Genomic DNA, 20,333 nt, shown 5'->3' on the forward strand with positions numbered 1-20,333 from the left:
AAAACCCCACTCAGATCCCTAATCTTTTTTTTTCTTGTTAGAAGAGTTTTACTTTAATCACTTGAACATTGCAATTAGTGCTTCGATAGAGTCACCAAGTTTGAGATGTGAAGAGTGGGGAATGATAGGAATTGAGGGATGGAAAGGAGAGAGAGAGCAGTTGTTAAAGAAGTGGGAGAAGAATGTGGGAAAGTGAGCTGTGAGGGGGACTTAGAAAGCAATTTCAGCCTGTGGCACAGAAAAGCCTGTATAGGGGAGTATAATGAGATGGAGTTTAGGAGGGGCCTGGGCTGGGTCAGAAAGCAGGGGTGGGGCCTGCGGAGCAGTTAGTGTACCTGCAGGGCACCTGCTGCAGGACCCTGAGCATCTTGCCTGATCCTTCTTGTAGGATGTCCAGCATGTAGACATTGATTACATGGACCGGAAGCTGGACTTCACCCTCAGCCCCAGCTTTCAAAACCTCAGTCATGTAATTGACGAAATGAAGACAAATGGCATGAGATTTATTCTTGTTCTGGTAGGTGTTAAGACAGACTCAATATCTTTTGGCTTCTGTGTTTATGGTTCCAAAATAATACCACTGGGAAAAGTTGAAGGCTAGGTGAAACGTCTTTGCACATTTTCGAAGCTTCTTGTGAACTTTTTTTTTTTTTTTTGGTCTTTTTGAGACAGGGTCTCCCTGTTTTTTTTTTTTTTTGGTCTTTTTGAGACAGGGTCTCCCTGTAGCCCCAGCTGTCCTGGAACTCACTGTGTAGACCAAGCTGGTCTTGAACTCACAGAGATCAGCCTGCCTCTGCCTCTCAAGTGCTGGGATTAAAGGTGTGCGCCACCACGCCCCGCATAAAAATGTCTTTTGAGAGGCAAAACTTTGTTACCATTTTTATAGCTGAGTGTCACTGGGTTGCAAGTTATGACTGCTTTTCTCTTGGTTGAGTTAGAAGAACATGGGAGGAAACACCGAATGTGGGAAACAAAATTTGTCATTGCTTCAGGCTGTGCCTCGGAGATACAGCTGTGTTGGGTCTCATGGCTTCCTAGGGAGGAAGAGGGTGTCAAACCTTCTTGGCATCATCACTTGGATGGCTTTACTCCCCTCTGTTAAGCCCACAAACAGATCCCAGAATACTAGTTTACTAGTTAGCTGCAAATGAGTCTTCTAACTTTCAGAGTATGACTTTTGTCCTTTCATTGACTCAAGTCTTTGTTGAACACTGACTTGCAAATCACTGCTTAGAACTAGTATGTGGGAGGAATGATTCTAAATTAACAACAATCTTCTTTTTTAAGAAATTATTTATTCCAATGGTGGAAGGCAATCAATCAATAAGTATTAAAAATATAATTTTAAACAATGATGCTTTGCATGACAGTTGTGAGACAGCATAAAATAAAGATGAGTTGGGGCGGGCAATGATAATGAGCAGTTTGGCCACTTTAGATGGGTAAGCTAGGCCACAGAATAGAATAAAGAAGTTTCATTTCCCTAAGGAGTATTGCTATTATCTAATATAAATGCAGGGAATGGCCTCTTCACTTGAAGGCATTAAACCAATTATAATTGTCTTACTAAACTGGTTTAACTCAGGAGATTGTTTTCCAAATATAACCATACTTTTTTCCTTAGTAATTTTATGGCTGGTGTCAATACATTCTTTTACTTCTCATCTCTCCCTCCCCTTTCTTTTAGTAAAAAAAAAATATTATTTTTAATTTATGTGTATGAGTGTATTGCCTGCATGCATATAAGTACACCTGTGTTGTGCAGTACCCACAGAGGTCGGAAGAGGGCATTGGATCCTTTGGAACTGGAGTTAGCACAGTTGTTAGCCTCCATGTGGGTGCTAGGAACCGAACCTGGGTCCTCTGCAAGAGCAGCCAGTGCTCTTAACCAGTGAGTCATCTCTCCAGCCCCATGATCGTCCTTCTAAAGAACTAAACATTTGGGGCTGGGGAGATGACTCAGCAGTTAATATGGTGGTTAACAGCCATTTATAACTTTGGTTCCAAGAGATACAATGCCCTCTTGAGGCCTCTTTGGGCATTACATACACTGGCGCACTTATATGCATACAGGCAAAACCCCCATATACATTAAACAAAAATAAATAAATAAAACCTAGTTATATTTTTAAAAGAATTAAGTGTCTTCCTTTAGATACTTGTGGAAAGTTAGTAAAGGTGAATTATCCATGAGTTTTTATTCATTTAGTATTACTTCTTGGACCACTAATTCTTTCTGTAATATGGATTATCCAGTGCCTGGAGAGGAATTTTCATGGAGGTATTTTTCTGATATTTGTGGTTTTAAACTTCTCACCACAGGACCCAGCCATTTCTGGCAATGAGACACACTATCTCACATTCACTAGAGGACAAGAAAAGAACGTGTTCATCAAATGGCCTGACACCAATGACATTGTCTGGGGAAAGGTAAGGCTTGGGAAAGATGCCGGTAGTTAATCTACTGCACTATAGATTTCTATAAATTTTGGAAATATATGCTAGGTAATTAATACATTATTGAATGAGTAGAAACCTTTCAGTTGCTAACAAGTTAACTGGGCATTAAGACCAAAGTTGCAGTTCTAATTCTCTAAAATACTCAAGGCTGCATTATTGCCTAGAAAAATATTCTGATATTCTTACATTTCATACTTGGTCCAGATATTTACTTTGCTAATATTACTGTTATTCCTTAATAAAGACAGTCTGATTCTGAGAGCACTGACTGTTCTTGGGTTCGACTCCTGGTGCCCACCTGGCAGCTTACAACTGTCTCTAACTCCATTTTCAGGGGATCTGATACCCTCTTCTGACTCCATAAGCACTGCATGACATAAGTGCACTTACACACTTGCAGGCAATACACTCATACACATAAAATAAAAATAATAAAACAATGGACAAATCTTCATATTTTCTTTGATTTTTGATAGTTACATATACACACACAGTATATACAGTATTCCAGGTCCAGACAAGGAGTGGTCATGAGGAATTAGCCCTCTGTTTAGGTTACAAGAAGACCTCAAGGCCTAGTAGGCTTGTTTACATAAACAAGATAGGATTAATGTTTTGGCTGCAAGATTAAGTAAAAGTCATTTGTACAGGGTATGTCCATATTTTAAAAATCATTACTACACTTGGCAGGCAGGTTTTAAAATAAACCTGAAGAAACCCCTAGAAAGCAAGCCTGAGATCTGTGTTTCTACCATATAAATTCAAAACATGTTTGCCTTTGATCAATGATGCTTAATCAGACTTTTAAGAAGTCACAAATTATTTTTCTCGTCCCTTTGAATTCTCTGTTGTGACCCCAATCCTCATCCTATATGCTTCACAGATAGTAAGTGCTCATTAAATGTTCTCTGGTTGATGAATTAGTCAGCGTATATTAATTAATGAATTGCTAATTACAAATGATATTAGTTAAAACTATGAATTGTTAGTGCCACACAGTCTTCTGAAGAAGCATTGATATTACTTAAAAATATTGAGAATAAGGTTATGGAACTACAAGGCCCGAGGAGAGGGTGTGTGATGAGATGGGAATTTAGGAGGTGTCTGGGAAGGATCGGGACACAGAGGTGGACCATGAATCAGTTGCTTCTGTATCTCACCTCACATTTATTATTTATAAAGATAATTTTGTTATAGGTTAAAAAAGATAGATCAGAGTTGGATAATCATTTGAATGATGATTATTCAGAAGACACATTTAAGATTAACTTAATTACTCAAATTCAAAATTATGAAAACGCGGCATATGTCTAGAAACTCCAGCCAATGTCACCTGTGCATACATTCAGCTTTCACAATTTAATTTGTGAAAAAAACTGCCTGGCATTTTGTGGAGACATGTCTCATTAGAGCTTAGTATGTAAAACATATCATGGTCTGTATGTAATGACTTTTAAAAGTTTTGATGTTTCTCATTTCTCTAGGCTTTGCCAGAGCTGCCCAATGTGAATGTGGATGAATCCCTTGACCATGAGACTCAGGTTAAGGTATAGCTAGCAGAATTTTGTCGGTATCGCCCTAAACATCTGGATGTTTGTATGTTCAATCCTGATGGATGAGTAGCTTATCTAGTTCTGCTTAAGTAGCTCTAACATGAGTGTGCTTGTCTGCTGGTCATTTTTAGCAGAAAGAAATCTCCAAACGAAAACTCTAACAACTAAAATGGAAACACACAGGTAGAAAACTATCAATGAAATTCCTCATGTGTATACCTTCAATAGGCTGTGATTCAAATATAATGTTGCTTGAAAAATAATGAATGAAAGCCTAAAATGCCCAAGGATCAAAGGCAATACTAGCCAGCCGAAAGAAGCAAAGGCCTTGATCTTGGGGCCTAATGCCATATCAAGCCCGACACTTACACACTTAGTCACATGTATCTTGTTTTCCCAGGATGGCAGGCCCTTTTTGGTTTGGCCTATCTACAAAACTCCAATGTATCTTTATAATCCCACAGTTAGGTACTATTAATTTTCTGTTTTCCATGGTAAATATCTAATCATAAAACAAGTCTTGTGTTTAAAAAGGACTTTCAATCTACCTAACCTCTTCCTAAGAAAATTAACCCCCCACTCCCAACTGCCTCTGTGACTATTCTAATCTCTGAGGTTAGGTCAGAGACTGAGGTGGGAGCTGGACAGTGCTGAATACTTTGTCGCCTCCCCTTCTGGCCCTAGGACTCCCATTCCTGGGTAGGGGAAAACCTTATGATGGGAGCCTGTGTTACTCTTCCAGATGTACAAGGCCTATGTTGCTTTTCCTGATTTCCTGCGTACCAGCACAGCTGCATGGTGGAAGAAGGAGATAGAAGAGCTCTATACAAACCCTTGGGAGCCAGAGAAGAGCTTGAAATTCGATGGCCTGTGGATTGTAAGTACGCCTTGAGTTCTTTGAACATGCAAGCAGTCAAATCCTAGGGAGGCAGCCCACAGACTAAAGCAGGGAGCTAGGTAGGACTAGATGGGCAAAAGGGAGAAAATGTAGGTTCTGAGACCAGGAATAGGAGAGATTATTGTGGCTTTACCTAGAGACATCCTGTCTTGTGGAAGTTGAAGCCCACTGAGGAAGTGTACCAACTAATGAGCATTTCAGAACATGGAAGAACACTCTGGCATCTCTTTTTCCCAATCCTCCAACCTCTTTCCAATGTTCCCACCCAGAATCCTGCAAGCACATCCCCACAGGATAGAACAGACCTGGAAGTGAACAAGGCATGAATTTAGGAGCCAAGAGGCATTACTAGTCCCTGAGAGAGTATCTTAAAAAGCCTGTTCATCAGGGCAGAGATCTCTGTGAGATCAAGGCCAGCCTGGTCTACATAGCAAGTTCCAGGCCAGCTGAAGCTACAGGGAGACCTTGTCTCAAAAATAAAACAAATAAACAGAAAATAAAATCAACAATTTAGTCTGTACATTTTTGTGTCACACAGGTAGCTGACCTTCAGAGCAGAGATTCTTGAGATGTCTCTGGGACATGTCCAAGGGCTCCTCCATTTGTATTTTTCTAGGAGTGGGAGGAAGTGCACCAATGTTATGGTTTCTTTCCCCATCCTCCAGTTCCCTGGCATACTAAGAAAGTTCTAGGCTAGCTGTAAAGAGCTGCTCAGCCCTGGGACAAGATGGAAAAGGTTCACAGTTTGTATAGACCCGAAGCTCTAATTCCTGTGGCTTCCTTGTGTCCTCACTGGTCACTTGCACTTTCAGGATAGACAGGAACAGAGTGGGTATGTGGTAGGGCATAAATTAACCCAAAACGGAAATTCGGACAGTGAAGGGGGAACTTTGAAGAAGACAAAATTCTGAAACTGTGATATGTCTGTGCAAATATGAAAAGAATTTTCGCTGGGTAAGCCAAAATAATTACTAATTCCCAAATGTTTCCTTAGCTTTTAGTATTGTTTAAAATAGAACAAAAATTAAATTTTAGTTTTTCTATTGATATTTTTCTAATGAGCATCCTCTAAGGGCCTCCGTTCCTTATACTTGATTATTCATTCACTGATGTATGATTTTATTTCCAGGTTTGTTTCTGAGTTATTACAATTGTTCAGAGTGTATCTACAGCAGAGTGAGACTTTCTCCTTGTGTTCAATGTTAGAACCAGTTCAGGCTTTAGTCCTAAGGTAGGGTAGAGGAAGATCTTAGAGACCACAGGCTACAGATACAAAGTAAACAATCCGTGGATAGAAAACCAAAAGATATTTCCTTGAGTCCAGGTCCATTTCATCTTTTTTCTTAAACCTCATTAATTTGAAAAGATGCCAGGGAACCTGGAAGGAGTTTCTCGCTCCACTCCCTGACCTGGGTCCGGAGAGTCTTTCAATCCAACCAAGGATTAAGCAGAAGATGTGGAGTCACCAGCCAAGGGTTTCAACACACGTGGTCATTTCCTTGATTTTAGTGTTTTGTGTAGTGAAGGACATGTTGCCCCTGACATGACCTTTTCTCTGCTTGCTTGTTCCAGGACATGAATGAACCATCAAACTTTGTGGATGGATCTGTTGGGGGCTGCCGCAGTGAGATTCTTAATAACCCGCCTTACATGCCATGTATGTAGAAGGTTAATTTTCCAATTCCTTTCTTGCTCAAGATGCTCTTTCCTTTTAATTCTCAAATGAAGCCAAATTTTTTGCACAGGAGGGGTGAATATGTGCTCAACATGACATAAAATCCCAAATAGAGCTACTTTGATTATGTACAAATTATTGTTAGTAAACAGGTATAGAGATAATCACATGATGATGTATTATAAAGGAAACCAGACAAAACACTTGATTATATTGATAACTATGAACTGATTGACACAATTTTAAATACATTTCTGTATACACATATACACACACCTACACAGACACATACAAGCACACCACATAGGTGCTTTTGATCAGAAAACAAAAACTTAGTCTCTAAATGCATTGCCCATGTCCAGACACTTCATGAAAGATAATCCTTGATAATCACTGTCCTAGAAACTGAAATAGGAGACTGAGATCAACGAGACCTCAGAATCTTGAGTCATTTCATCACACAGAGGCCCAAGGAATTAAGTTCCTAAAAGCACTGTACCAGTAGTCTAGAACTCAAATTTCTGAATGTCTGTTCACTGCTATGTGGACTGTTGCTCACTGTCCAATTAATTAATTAGTTAATTAATTAATTCTTCTCTTCATTCTTTTGTTCACTCTGTCCTCTCCTACTGTAGTATTTATGTGCCAGGCAAATGCTGCCAAATCTAGAAACACTGATACAGAATTAGTTGAAACAAGAGCTGTTCCCTTGAGAACACTACCATCTAGCGGAAGAAACAGTCCTAACAACAAAAACGTTGAGAAATGGGCTGACGGCACAGTAAGTTAGAGTGGGAGCAAAAACGATGCTTTGTGCAGCTCACACTCGCCTCTTAGCATCCATTAATTATTAGGTCACAAAGTACTGCTTTTGTACATAAGAAACACTCAGGAAAGTAGACCTGTTACTGGTAGGGGAGGCATTGATCAAAATAAAGAAATGCTGACACAGCGGACATTTCCATTTATCATGCAAATGAAGCTGTTTGGGAAATAACTCAACATTTCCGCCCCAGATTTGGAATCCAGGGATAAAGGTTTGAGCAGCAAGACCCTGTGCATGGAGGGTGAGCAGATCCTGCCTAACGGCTCCCACATGCGGCACTACGATGTGCACAGCCTGTACGGGTGGTCCCAGACTAGACCCACCTACGAGTGAGTATGTTTATGTTACTCGCACCAAATACAATTTCTCACATTGTTACTGTCTTTGTGTTTGCACTGGATTTGCGCTTATATAATGCAAGTTAAATGGATAAATTTCAAAATACTTGGCCTGATTAACCAAACACGATATCTCTTAAGTACATTTAACTTTAAATGGCTAAACTCAGTTATCTAAAGCTGTTAGGAGGTGCTACAGTATATTCAGGGTATTGTGCAGCCATCACTAAAATATACTTTTAGAACATGATTTGCAATGTTTATATATCCTAGATACAAGCTGTTATCTGTTACATGTTAGATTCATGATTTGCAAACATTTTCTATTATTCTATAGACTGTCTCTGATTCTACCATGATATGCCTATATATATATATATTAGGAAGTACTATTATTTACTAATTAATTTATTTGGTATCATATAAAAAACCAATTGTGCTGGGCATGGTGGTGCATGCCTTTAATCCCAGCACTTGGGAGGGAGAGGCAGGTGGAAATTTGTGAGTTTGAGACCAAGCCTGGTCTACATAGTGAGTTCCAGGCCAGCTGGGGCTACAGGGAGACCCTGTCTCACAAAGACAAAAAAACCCAAAAAAACAGAAAAACGACCAATTGTATTACTGAAGGTCATAAAGATTTATTTCTCATTTGTTTGTTGGTTTGTTTAGACAGAACCTCAGGCAGCTCAAGTTGACCTGGAACTTACTGTGTAGCTCAGGCTGCTCCCCAACTCCTGATCTTTCTGTCTCTGCCTTCCACATGCCAGGATTACAGGCATGTGCCACCGTGCTCAGTATCTGCTTTCTTAAAGAATTTTATGTTTTTTACCTTTAGGTCTTTGATTCATTTTAAGTTAATCTCTGTGTGCTGTATTAGAGATTTGATTTCATTCTTTTTCACGGAGATCTCTAGTTCGTTTTCTCATCTAGTAGCCTTATCACCAACAGTAAACGACTGAGGAACTATTTATGGACTCAATTCTATTCTATTGATTTTGCTATTTAGTCTAATCTGGCCTTGAATTTGCAGCAATCCTGCCTCAGCCTCCTGAGTGAGTTCTGGGGTTGTAGGCATGTACCAATGTGCCCAGCTTGTGCATCTCCGTCTCTATAGTGCTACACTGCCTGCATTCATGAGTAATGAATCTTCCTACTTTGTTTACCCTTTTCAAGACTGTTTTAGTTATTCTAGCTTGCAATTGATATGACTTTTAGGGTCAGTGTCTCAATTTCTACAAAATATCAATAGGAGTTTTAATGGATTACACTGAATCCACAGAAAACTGCAGAAGAGTTGTCATAACAGTATTGTGGGATGGCTTTCGGTCTTCTAAAATCTTCAAGTTCTTTCAACAATAATTTTTCTTTAAGTATACGGGTTTGGGGTCATTGTTCTTTAAATGTTTTTCTACCCTTTCTCCTTTCTTGGGAGATCTCCACTGAGTGTGTGTAGATGCTCTTGTGCTTCCCAGGTGTGAGGAGGCTCTGTTCATTTATCTTTTCTTTCTGGTCTATAAGCTATTACTATTGACCTGTTTCTAACTTTGTTCATCCTTCCTTTTGCCAGCTCGGATTTGATACTGAATCCAGTTTCTCTAAAGAATTATTTAAACTCGATTATTTGTCAACTCCAAAATGTCTATTTGGTTTCTTTGTTAATAATTTATAATTCTTTTTCTTATTGAATTTTTTCAATTTTCATACAATATAGCTTGATGGTGTTTAAATCCCCTCCCCTTTCTATTTCTGTGGTGATTTCCAGTCAAGGCACCTCATCCTTCTGTCCTCTGTTCCCATTCCTGGAGCTTACAGGGATCTTGAGTATTCTGTTATGGCTTATCCACAGGTGAGGTGGTGCACTCGAAGGATAACATGGTCTTCCCCCTAATATTTGGCTTCACTGTCCTACTTGCTTCTCTGGTTTTCAGTTGCTCTTTTGTGATCTTGCTTCATTCATCCAGCCTGAGGCTCCTCTGACCAGGCAGAAACTGGTTCTTAAGAAAATAATCACATTTTTTGGAATGCATAAAAAACAAGGAGATACCTTATACCCTCAAGGGTAGCTTTATCTCGGACCTACTTGAGAATGAATAAGACATAATCCCTGCTCTCAAGGAGCCCTCATCTGCTTGGAACAGCAAAACAGTGAAAAGGAAAAGTAATGAACTGGAATAATCCAGGAAAACTTCATAGAATAAGAGGAAAAGGAATTTTCCCTTGACACAGAAGGGGATTGCTGAGCACAAAACACAGCACCAAAAAAAAAAAAAAAAATCATGAAATCTTGCTTGAGTTCATTGACATAAAACACAACTCTCAGCTCAAAGTCAATAAGAGATAGTTTATTTGGGAGCCAAGAATGAGTGGCCATGGCTTGGGAACACAGATTTGGGTCACCTTAAATTCCATGTTTCAATGTGGTAAAAGTTTCATGAAGTTTTTATAGTAACAGGACAAAGAAAGTCATAAATCAAGATACTGTTCAAATACATTGGTGGAGACATGAAAGAGGCAGGCTCAGCAAAGCAGGGAAACCTCTATATAGGTCCCAGATGTTCTCTGTTGACCCTCTGAGCTTGTGGGTTGGTGAAAGCTAGTGGTCTGCTGAGTTAATACGTTTCAAAGGAAAACTAGTGTTCTGTTTATGTGTTCCAAATGATTTACCTATTTGTCGCAAAGCAGTTAGGTCATGTACAGAGGGGGGCAAAAAATGGCTGTCAAGGGGACTAAAGATGGCCCAAGATAATTCAGTTTGGTCTTGCAACAGTTCAAACACTCCACAACCATTGAAGTTATAATTAGTGCATCAGCCCTGCAGGAGGTTCAGTTTGAAGACCGAGCTTCTTTCTGAGAATTTTTGTTCTCAGATGTCTCTCTTACCCTCCCCCTTACCTCTCCTCCCTCTTTAGGGACATCTCATCTTCCACATCTCCATCCCCTCTTCTCTTCTCAGGGAAGCCTCTTCTTCTACATCCCCATCTTCATCTCCTTCTTCAGGGAAGCCTACTCTACAAATGATCTTCCACGGACGGTCTTTGCTTCGTTCCTTTCCCCTGGTGTATTGGTTTAGAACTTGGGCCTTGGATTTAGCTTGGTGGTTCACAGTCACAAGGACACTTACTAGCTAGCTTTTTTTTTTTTTTTTCAAACTGGGGACATCATAGCATCTAGTGCTGTCATGACAACTAAATGATAAAATGAATCCACAAATACTTGGTGTATTAGAAGCACTTGGTAAAATTTATCAGCGTTTCTTTTCCTTCCTCCTTTTAATCAGCATTTCAAGATGACTTTGCCTTTAACCTCCTTAAACTGCCTTCTAATCTTTCAATTGCCCTTAAAGTTTAGGTTGTTTGAAAGAATTACGTATAATGTATTACAACTCTTTTCTTCCCATACATCTTCATGTGTCCCACTTTGCCAATCACACATGCTGGTCATACTGACTTTGACTAGGCCGACATTTCAGCATGCACAATAAAGCCCAGCTTACATCTATTCTTCCATGAAAGCTTCTTAGACTGGTCTATTCCTTTTACTCTTCCCATTCTCTTAACTAGTGATCACATAGTATGACCTGTATTTTGATGGTTCTCTCTTCTTAAACACCTGACTAAAGACAGAGATCTTGTCTTGTTTGCTTCTTTAATATTATTTATTTATTTATTTATTTATTTATTTATTTATTTATTTATTTATTTATTTATTTATTTATTTATTTATTTATTTATTTATTTATTTATTTATTTATTTATTTATTTATTTATTTATTTATTTATTTATTTATTTATTTATTTATTTATTTATTTATTTATTTATTTATTTATTTATTTATTTATTTATTTATTTATTTATTTATTTATTTATTTATTTATTTATTTATTTATTTATTTATTTATTTATTTATTTATTCATGTGTGTCTGTGTGTGTCTGTGTACATGTATGCCATGGTGCACCTGTGAAGGTCAGAAGAAAACTATTGTGAGTTTCCTTTCCTGCCACCTTGTGGGACCTGGGCCCACACTCAGTGTATGATCAGTCACCCATCTTTGTCCACTGATTTGTGATGCTTTCTTAAGCAAGCATTTATACTGAAAGCATACTAGGATCTGTTAATAGACGTCTTCCTTTTCTCCTCTGATTTTTCTCTCATATAGTTTTATTTATTCATTTTTATGATATATATACATATCTTTGTCTATGTGCACAAAACGTCTTGCTCTTTGAAGTATAGCAGAGTTTATAATACCAAAAAAATATGTACTATTATCTCACCTTCAACTTCTCAGTCCTTAAATGATCTTTGATAACATCCCTGAGTCTTGGTTTCCTAACAGCAAAAGGAGCACAGGGAAGCCGCCGTCATAGAGATGTGCAATGACATATGTGAAATCGATGTGCTATTGGTATATATGATTGCTCCATAGCTAACCAGTTAATTAGGTCTTTTACAAATGACATCTTGGGACTGGAGAAATGGTTCAGTGGTTAAGAGTACGTACTGCTCATTCAGAAGACCTAGGTTGTGTTCCCAGCACCCATGTTTTGTGGCTCACAACCACCTGTAACTCCAGCTCCAAGGGATATGACACCTCTGGCCTTCAAAGTCGCCCATATTCACACACACACACACACACACACACACACACACACACACAAACATAATTTTAAAACACACACACACATACACACACACACAATTAAAAATAAATCTTAAAAAAAGAAAACTTTACTCTGTATGCAGCTATCTTTCTTGCCACCCTGCTGTGAAGCTGGTTTGGATTCTTACCATCACTTTAGGTAGCAGAGTTGTTCCTGGAAGAAATAATCTAACTCTTAATGGAGCAGCACTACAGCCTCATGCTCCAAATTGGAACACCTTTCTATAGTGAAGTTCCACAGCTGCCCCTCTTCAAATTCACCTCCTTGTTCTTTCCAACCAGAGCTGTGCAGGAGGTGACAGGACAGCAAGGCATCATCATCACCCGCTCCACGTTCCCCTCTTCTGGCCGCTGGGGAGGACACCGGCTGGGAGAGAACACAGCTGCCTGGGACCAGCTGGGGAAATCTATCATTGGTGAGTGGGTTGCTCCCAGGGATCTCTTCTGGGGGTAGGAGTGGCACTAGAATATGTATTTAGATTATCATCTAGGTGGCAGTAAAATCAACAGATGCTGAGGTTCTGTGGATGTGAGTCTTAGTTTATACCTGTCTTTTAATATGTTCATCATGAACTGTCCAAAGCTTTGAGTGCTGTCTTGTCTTGTTGCAGGCATGATGGAGTTCAGTCTCTTTGGAATACCGTATGTAAGTCACATCAAGGCCAATAATGATTACCTGAATTTCAGTGTATGTGTGTACATCCTAAGAGAGTACCCAGTTAATGCTCTGATTTTGCTTCTTCTCAGACAGGAGCAGACATTTGTGGGTTCTTCGGAAATGCTGAATATGAGATGTGTATTCGCTGGATGCAATTGGGAGCATTTTATCCATTTTCCAGGAATCATAACACTGCTGGGACCAGGGTAAGACAGCCATTGTTCATACAACTATCAAATCACCGCTGCTTTTGAAATCATGGGTGTCTGTCACTCTTACTTTTCGACAAAAGACTCTCAATTTATACATTAATGAAAAGTTTTCATCATTCCATTTCTTGGAATAGCCTCCAAGTTCAGAATTCCAGAGTTATCAGTAACTGTTAAGAATAAAGATTTCCTCATCTCTTGGGGGCATTGTTGCCAAGAAGAGAGACATTTTGATAGCTCTCCCATGAAGCTAAATATAAAAGTCCCCTTTGCTTTAAAAAATACTGAATTTGTGTTTTACTCAAACCTTCTCTGATATATCTGGGCTGCGTAGAGACATTATATGTGAACAAAGCCAAAGGCAGACCTGTGCAAGGAACCTGAGAATCAGTGATGAAGAGGAGCATTGGCTCTAGGTGGTGGGGGCGGGGCCGGCTAGAGATAGGGAAATAGTATGTGAAATATATTGACTAAGTGCCCAGAGATCCTTTCTGAAATCATTAAGATGGATTAAAGAAGAGCTGATCTGTTACACGCTTGCTTACCTCTTTAGAGACAAGATCCTGTGTCCTGGGATTCAGACTTTGAGGCATACTCAAGAAAAGTGCTGCATACTAGATACACCCTGCTGCCTTACCTCTACACCCTGATGCATAAAGCTCACACAGAGGGGAGCACTGTCATCCGACCACTTCTCCATGAGTGAGTGCTGCCTCTTTCTGAATGCAGTGGGTCTGAGCATGTCTTATAAATAGCTCTGTGCAATATTTGGGGATGAGTTTTTCATGTTTGACTTTTCAGGTTCACTAATGACAGTGTGACGTGGGATATAGACCGTCAGTTTATGTTGGGCCCAGCCATCCTTATCAGCCCCGTGCTGGAAAGTGTGAGTTTCTCATCATAGATCAGGACCTCTCTAAACCACATAATTAAAAGCCACAGGAGAAAAATTTTAGTTTTGAAATTATTGCGTGTGTGTGTGTGTGTGTGTGTGTGTGTGTGTACTTTGACAGAGGTCAAAGTACAATTTTCAGGCATTAGTTCTCTCCTACTACGTAGGCTCCATGGACTGAACCCAGGTTGTCAGGCTTGGTGGCAAACCCCTTAACTCACGGAGCATTTCAATAGTCCCAGGAAAAAGTTTTAAAGATTATCTTTTTTTATCTCAATGTTTTCAAACAAATAACTTTATAGAACATATAAAGGAGATTTTTAGCTTTAATTTATGTATTAAAGAAAATTTCTCAACATTGATTTCTCACTTTGGAATCCTGGTGACCCTGTATCCTTTTATAATTTACTAATTTATTTTATTCTTCTGTATACTTGAAGAAGAATTTTCAAAGCTTATTCATTAAAACTCTCAAATTCTTAGATGTAGAGGTTGCATTGGGAGGGTGCCAGTGGGGACGTGGGTATGAAGATGATTAAGATGTTTGAGATGTTCTGTATGGAATACACAAAAAATTCAATAAAAAATTAAAAACTCTCAAATTCTTGATGCTGCTAATAAAATTCTATTTTTGTCTTAATTCTATAGAAATTATTTTAAAAGACAAAATTGTTTGTCTGTTGGAATATTCATAGTAACATATGGATTTTATATTTCAGAACACTTTTGAGATCAATGCTTATTTCCCACAAGCCCTGTGGTATGACTATAGCACGGTAAGTATGGCTATTCTGGGGGAAGAACCAGATTGTGCTGTGCAGGGTAGGCTCTAAAGAGGTGGCTAGAACTTTCTCTTGACTTCCCAGTCCATGAGGCAGTGATTTCCAACTTTTTCAACCCTGCAAGGTTTTTTATAAATGAGGCTATTCATAAAAGCATAGATAACATCTGACGGCCTCCATCTCATTGGTGCCCACCACACACCCTTTCTGGAGATACATGGAAAATGCAAGGTTTCCAGAGGCTTGAGGAAAAATGATAAACAAAGACCGTTTTTTCTCTACATTTACAGTGCACTTTGCTGATTTTCCGACATGTTTACTTAGGAAAACCTTTTAGTAAAACATGTACTTAATCTGTTTACCTGTCATCATTCCTTATGTGAGTGCTTCCTTCTAGGAATCAGGCCAAGAGTCCAAAGGTGAGTGGAAAGCACTGAAGGCTCCTCTGGACCACATCAACCTTCATGTCAGAGGAGGCTACATCCTGCCTTGGCAGGAGCCTACAATAAATACTCACTTCAGGTAAGAAGAGGCAGCGTTTTATTACCTGGCCCTTTACCAGGCCTATGTGGGTGAGCAAACCAAACTGCATCTAAACCAAATTGCAAAGGAGTTTGGTTGGATTCTATGAGTGCCTTCTGATAGGATTGGAGGAAGACAATTCTTGGAGTCAATTGCGGGGAGTTCTTTTCCCGTGGTGCTGTGTCAAGAGCACAATAATCCTGAGCACAAATTTTCCTGTTTCTTTTCCACATCATTAAAAGAGGAGGGCATTATTAATGAGTACCTTGATTTTTAATGAGTGCTCAGGCATGTAGCGCTTGTTACCAGACAGACTTCACTGAACTAAAAAAAAAAGTTTTCATAATACACACACACACACACACACACACGCACACACACTCACACACATTCATTAAGGAAAGTATGTGGAGAGGTATACAAAAACAAATAAAACAGAAGTTTACTTTCAGTCAGTGATGGAAAGCATAGTTTACATGAAAGAGAGCCCTCAGCTGAGTTTTAAATAGAAAGACAAGGAGAGATTTTCTGGGAGGGTTAAAGAAATAAGTGAAAACTGGGTTGGCTAAATAAAATTCAAGCAGGTTAGAGTTAAATTATGGAAGGTTATGAATGGCATCCTAAGTAGTCTGGATTTTTCTGTGTAGTAATGAAGGCTATTGAAGTGCTGTTTTCTCTTGCGTTATCTTATTGTGGAGTTCATATCACACCATACTATTGTTAATAGGTATGTTGGAAAGTATGCATATGAGTTCTGAAAGTTAACGTTAAACTAAATGTTTCATTAAACTTTAAATGACTTTCTGTTGACTGATACTTGTATTCTATCTCACTGAATTTTTGTAATGTTATGTACATATTTAATACATTGATTTTTATTTCTAGGTAAGTATTATTTTCAATAAAAGATGTTCTTCATTCTTACAACCTTGAGTAAAAAAATGACTTTTTTTTTATAGCCGACAAAATTATATGGGATTGACTGTTGCTTTGGATGGTAATGAGAAGGCTGAAGGTCAGATGTTTTGGGATGATGGACAAAGTATTGGTGAGTATGAACTCCCCAAAGGCCTTGTATGTGAGTCAGACTGCACTGCAGAGGCTCAACATGTATCAGCAGGAGTTGAAAACCTATCTCTGTCAACAAGGCAGTGCATCAGGAGAATTTTTGCAACTATGACTGCAAATTACTATAGACCAAGTAGGTTCTGGACATTAAGTTTATGAACCTGACATAATGCATCACCCGGGACTGATCTATCCTCATAGATCTTTCTCACGCAGATAGAACAATGTGGAAGTAAAACTCAGGCTGTCAGTGAAGTCGTCCTCCCCGAGGCAAAGGCATGGCTCTACTCTTGGGTCAGTCATGGATACCAGGCATCATTTCCCCCATAAGTTGGCCCACTCAGGAGACACACTAGAAACTGGAAAATTTCTTGAAGACTTAAAATTGCGAATTGAGACTTGCAAGAAGGATGCTTAACCTTTTGTGTGCTTTCTGCCCCCAATCCAGGGCTTCGCTCCTACCTTAGATAACGGGTACCTCTTATTATCATCAGAACACCCTCTCCCTTGGGCATCTCTAGAGTACACTGGCCCATTGCTAACAACTAGCATTCACTTTTACTGCTATTACCCTGGGCCGGAACACTCTGATCTTGCAAAATGCCACAGTTTCTGAAACTACAACCTATTTTTCCTCTTCTTTCTAGTTTTCTTTTTTCTCATTGTATGAAATAGTCTCTTTCAAAACCTTTAAAAGTAGAAATTAGAAAAAACATTCTTAGTTTTTTGCTGTATAGCTTTTTATATATTTTTAAAATTTTTGTTATTTTTATTTTATGTGTATGCGTGTGTTGCCTGCATGTAGGTAAGTGCACCCGTGTTGTGCAATGGCCAAGGAGGTCAGAAGAGACCATCAGATCCCCTGGGCCTGGAGTTACAGACAGTTGTTAGCTGCTATGTGGGTGCTGGGATTTGAACCCAGGTCTCCTGCAAGAACAACCAGTGTTTTTAACTGCTGAGCCATCTCTCCAGCCTCAACTTTTTATATTTTATACTTAAGAAAATACTTAATTCTGATGTAGCTGAAAACACAATGTTTTTAAATCTGTTTTATTTTCATTGAATGTAATATCCAATATGTATCTGGAAGTTGCAATGTACTCTTGGTAGGTGACATTATGATGACTGTATTCTACCAAGGAAATAATACAAAGTTTAAGTATAATCGTTCTCTCTATATGATGTCAATTCTGTTATAAGTGGCATTTTAAGACTTTATTTTTAATGTATTTTTACTGAATTTTTGTGTATTTTATGCACAACATCTTAGTCCTCTTTATACCCCTTCCCCATTGGCCCCCTGCCATACCCCCCCCACTGGATTTCATGCATCTGTCATTTATGTTCAGGCCTATTAAATCAAGTTAGTGTCCCCTGATGTCCCTCAGTGCAAGTTCATTGACTGGGGTCTAGTCAGCCTCTCTAGAGTCACTCCCTTAAAGAAGATCAACTCTCCCTCATCCAGCAGTGATCAGCTGCCCAGTAGTTCTTCAGCTAGTATTAGCGCCTGTTGCCCATTACTACAGTTCTATGCTGGGTTTATTTTCTGTTTGAGTTTGCATGGGTCTTATACATGCTGACAACATTGCTATAAGTTCATATGCACAAAGTCCCAGGAGACTGTGAGACTCTATTTCCATATAGTCATGTACCATTTTGAGTATTAGACTTTGCATTTTAGATGTTGCAATAGAGTATATTACTAAGAAGAAATTAGTGACTTTTAGTCAAATTTTAAAAATTTATTATTTTTTATTTTATGTGTATGAGCATATTGCCTGCCTGTATATAAGTACACCTGTGCCATGCAATGCCATGGAAGTCAGAAGAGGGCATCAAATTTCTCAGGAACTGGAGTTAAGGATGATTGTTAGCCACATGTGGGTGTTGGGACTCGAACCCAGGTCCTCTGCAAGAGCAGCCAGTGCTCTTAACCCCTGAGTCAACTATCCAGCCCTCTTTTAATATCAATCTTAAGGAGTTGAAATTTATATAACTGTATCCATATTTAGAATATCGTTCTTTGGGTTTTAACAAAGGTGCACAGTTAACCATCACCACAATCAAGATAAAGCATTTTTTTGATTATATAAGTGCATGCTTAACTCTTGAGGAGCTGCCACGTCACATCCCACTGTGTCTGAACCGTTTCCATTAGTAAGAGCTGTAATTAAGAGTTCCAGCTTTCCACTTTCTCTTCCCATCTAGTTTTCCTTATGCTATCATGTATTTTTTGTGGTTGCTGTTTTGTGTTTTTTATGACCCAGTGAATTACATTAGGATTGCTTGTAGGAGCAGGAATGAGGCATGAGGAGACCATGGGCACCTTACCATGTTATTTTCTTAATTATTGAATTATAAATGCTTTTCCTCTATTTTCACTAAAAGTCAAGTCCCTTATCGGATTGATGTTTTCCAAATATTTTTTCCCATGTACATTGGATTGTAGTGAAGTTTTATTAATTGTATCCTTTTGCAACATAAATTTCTTCATTTTGATGAAGTCTGATTTAGTCCACTTTTTGATATATTATCTTTATTTTTTATATTATATCTAAGAAATGTTTGCCAAATCTAAAGACACAGAGATATGCTTCTAAGTTTTCATCTAAATTCCATAGTTTTATCTCTTACAGTTACATTGCTTGTCCATCTCAATTTACGTGTTTTATAGGGTATGAGACAGAGGTCTAATTTCATTCTTTTGTATGTGACTATCTAGTTTTCCCACATCCACATATGTGAGAAATCTGTTTTCCTTGTTGAATTGATCTGACATCTGATATCCTTGGCAAAACTAACACCATGTAAATGTGAGAGATTGTTCCTGGATTGTCAATTCTATTCTTTTAATCTACATGTGGTTTTCTTCTTCTGGATTTTTTGAGACAGGGTCTCATTATTTAACCCTGGCTGGCCTGAAACTCACTATGTAGATCAGGCGGGCCTCAGTCTCACAGAAATCTGCCTGCTTCTGCCTCCCAAATGCTGGGATTAAAGGCGTGTGCCACCTTGCCTAGCTAGAGGTGTATTTTTGGTGCACATAACCACACTCTTTTGATTATAGTAGCATTGTAGCAAGTTCTTAAATGTATACTTTTATCGAATTTTTGTGCATTTCCTACAATAAATCTTAATTCTATTTAGACCCCCTCCCACCTCTACACCCTCCTTCCCATTTGTCCCCTTCCCACCAGAGTTCATGCATTCTGTCATGTATGTTAAAGCCTATAGAGCCAAACTTCTGTGCCCAGATGTCCCTGGTACAGGTTCATTCCCTGGAGTCTAGTCAGCCTCTCTCAGTCACTCTCTTTTGTAAGAAGCTACAGCAATGGTGACAGCGTGTCTGAGCGTTCCCTCTTCACGGTTTCTTGGTTACTGTTGGTATTACTTTGCCTATATTTTATTTGATAATGCTCTCAAAGCAAACATTTTATTAAAATATAGTTGTTATGGTTTACTGTTATTCACATTAATCTGTTACACTGCTTAACTTATAAATTACACTACATCGTAGGTATATGTGAATAGCAAAATCAGAACAACAGTACACATATGTCTCAGTACATCCATGGTTTCATGTACTCAACTAAGGGTGTTAGACAAATGAAGACTATCGTATTTTAAGGGAATGATGGGTAAGCAGTGGGGTCTAAAAGTCCTGACCATCATGAAGAAACATTTAAATTTAACGTACCACATCACTTGTGACTTATACTGAATAAAAAATTTTGAGCATTAGTTTTGTGGTATGTAAAATGGTCATAAAATATGTACTATTGTTTTATAT

General features: G+C 38.7%; 1 protein-coding gene across 1 annotated transcript in view; it reads left to right on the top strand.

Moving 5' to 3' along the window:
- LOC103724791 (probable maltase-glucoamylase 2) overlaps positions 1–20,333 on the top strand; it is a 102,960-nt gene that overhangs the window by 51,459 nt on the left and 31,168 nt on the right. The window contains exons 31-44 of the mRNA XM_017795310.1: positions 389–517; positions 2,323–2,430; positions 3,945–4,007; positions 4,756–4,890; positions 6,484–6,568; positions 7,603–7,741; positions 12,695–12,828; positions 13,024–13,058; positions 13,160–13,276; positions 13,833–13,981; positions 14,081–14,165; positions 14,891–14,947; positions 15,351–15,475; positions 16,435–16,523. Coding sequence (XP_017650799.1) covers positions 389–517; positions 2,323–2,430; positions 3,945–4,007; positions 4,756–4,890; positions 6,484–6,568; positions 7,603–7,741; positions 12,695–12,828; positions 13,024–13,058; positions 13,160–13,276; positions 13,833–13,981; positions 14,081–14,165; positions 14,891–14,947; positions 15,351–15,475; positions 16,435–16,523 — 1,450 coding nt within the window. The remainder of the gene's footprint in view (positions 1–388; positions 518–2,322; positions 2,431–3,944; positions 4,008–4,755; positions 4,891–6,483; positions 6,569–7,602; positions 7,742–12,694; positions 12,829–13,023; positions 13,059–13,159; positions 13,277–13,832; positions 13,982–14,080; positions 14,166–14,890; positions 14,948–15,350; positions 15,476–16,434; positions 16,524–20,333) is intronic.

Source organism: Nannospalax galili, unplaced genomic scaffold, assembly GCF_000622305.1.
Source record: "Nannospalax galili isolate Female #2095 unplaced genomic scaffold, S.galili_v1.0 scaffold1049, whole genome shotgun sequence".
Classification (NCBI taxonomy): Eukaryota; Metazoa; Chordata; class Mammalia; order Rodentia; family Spalacidae; genus Nannospalax; species Nannospalax galili.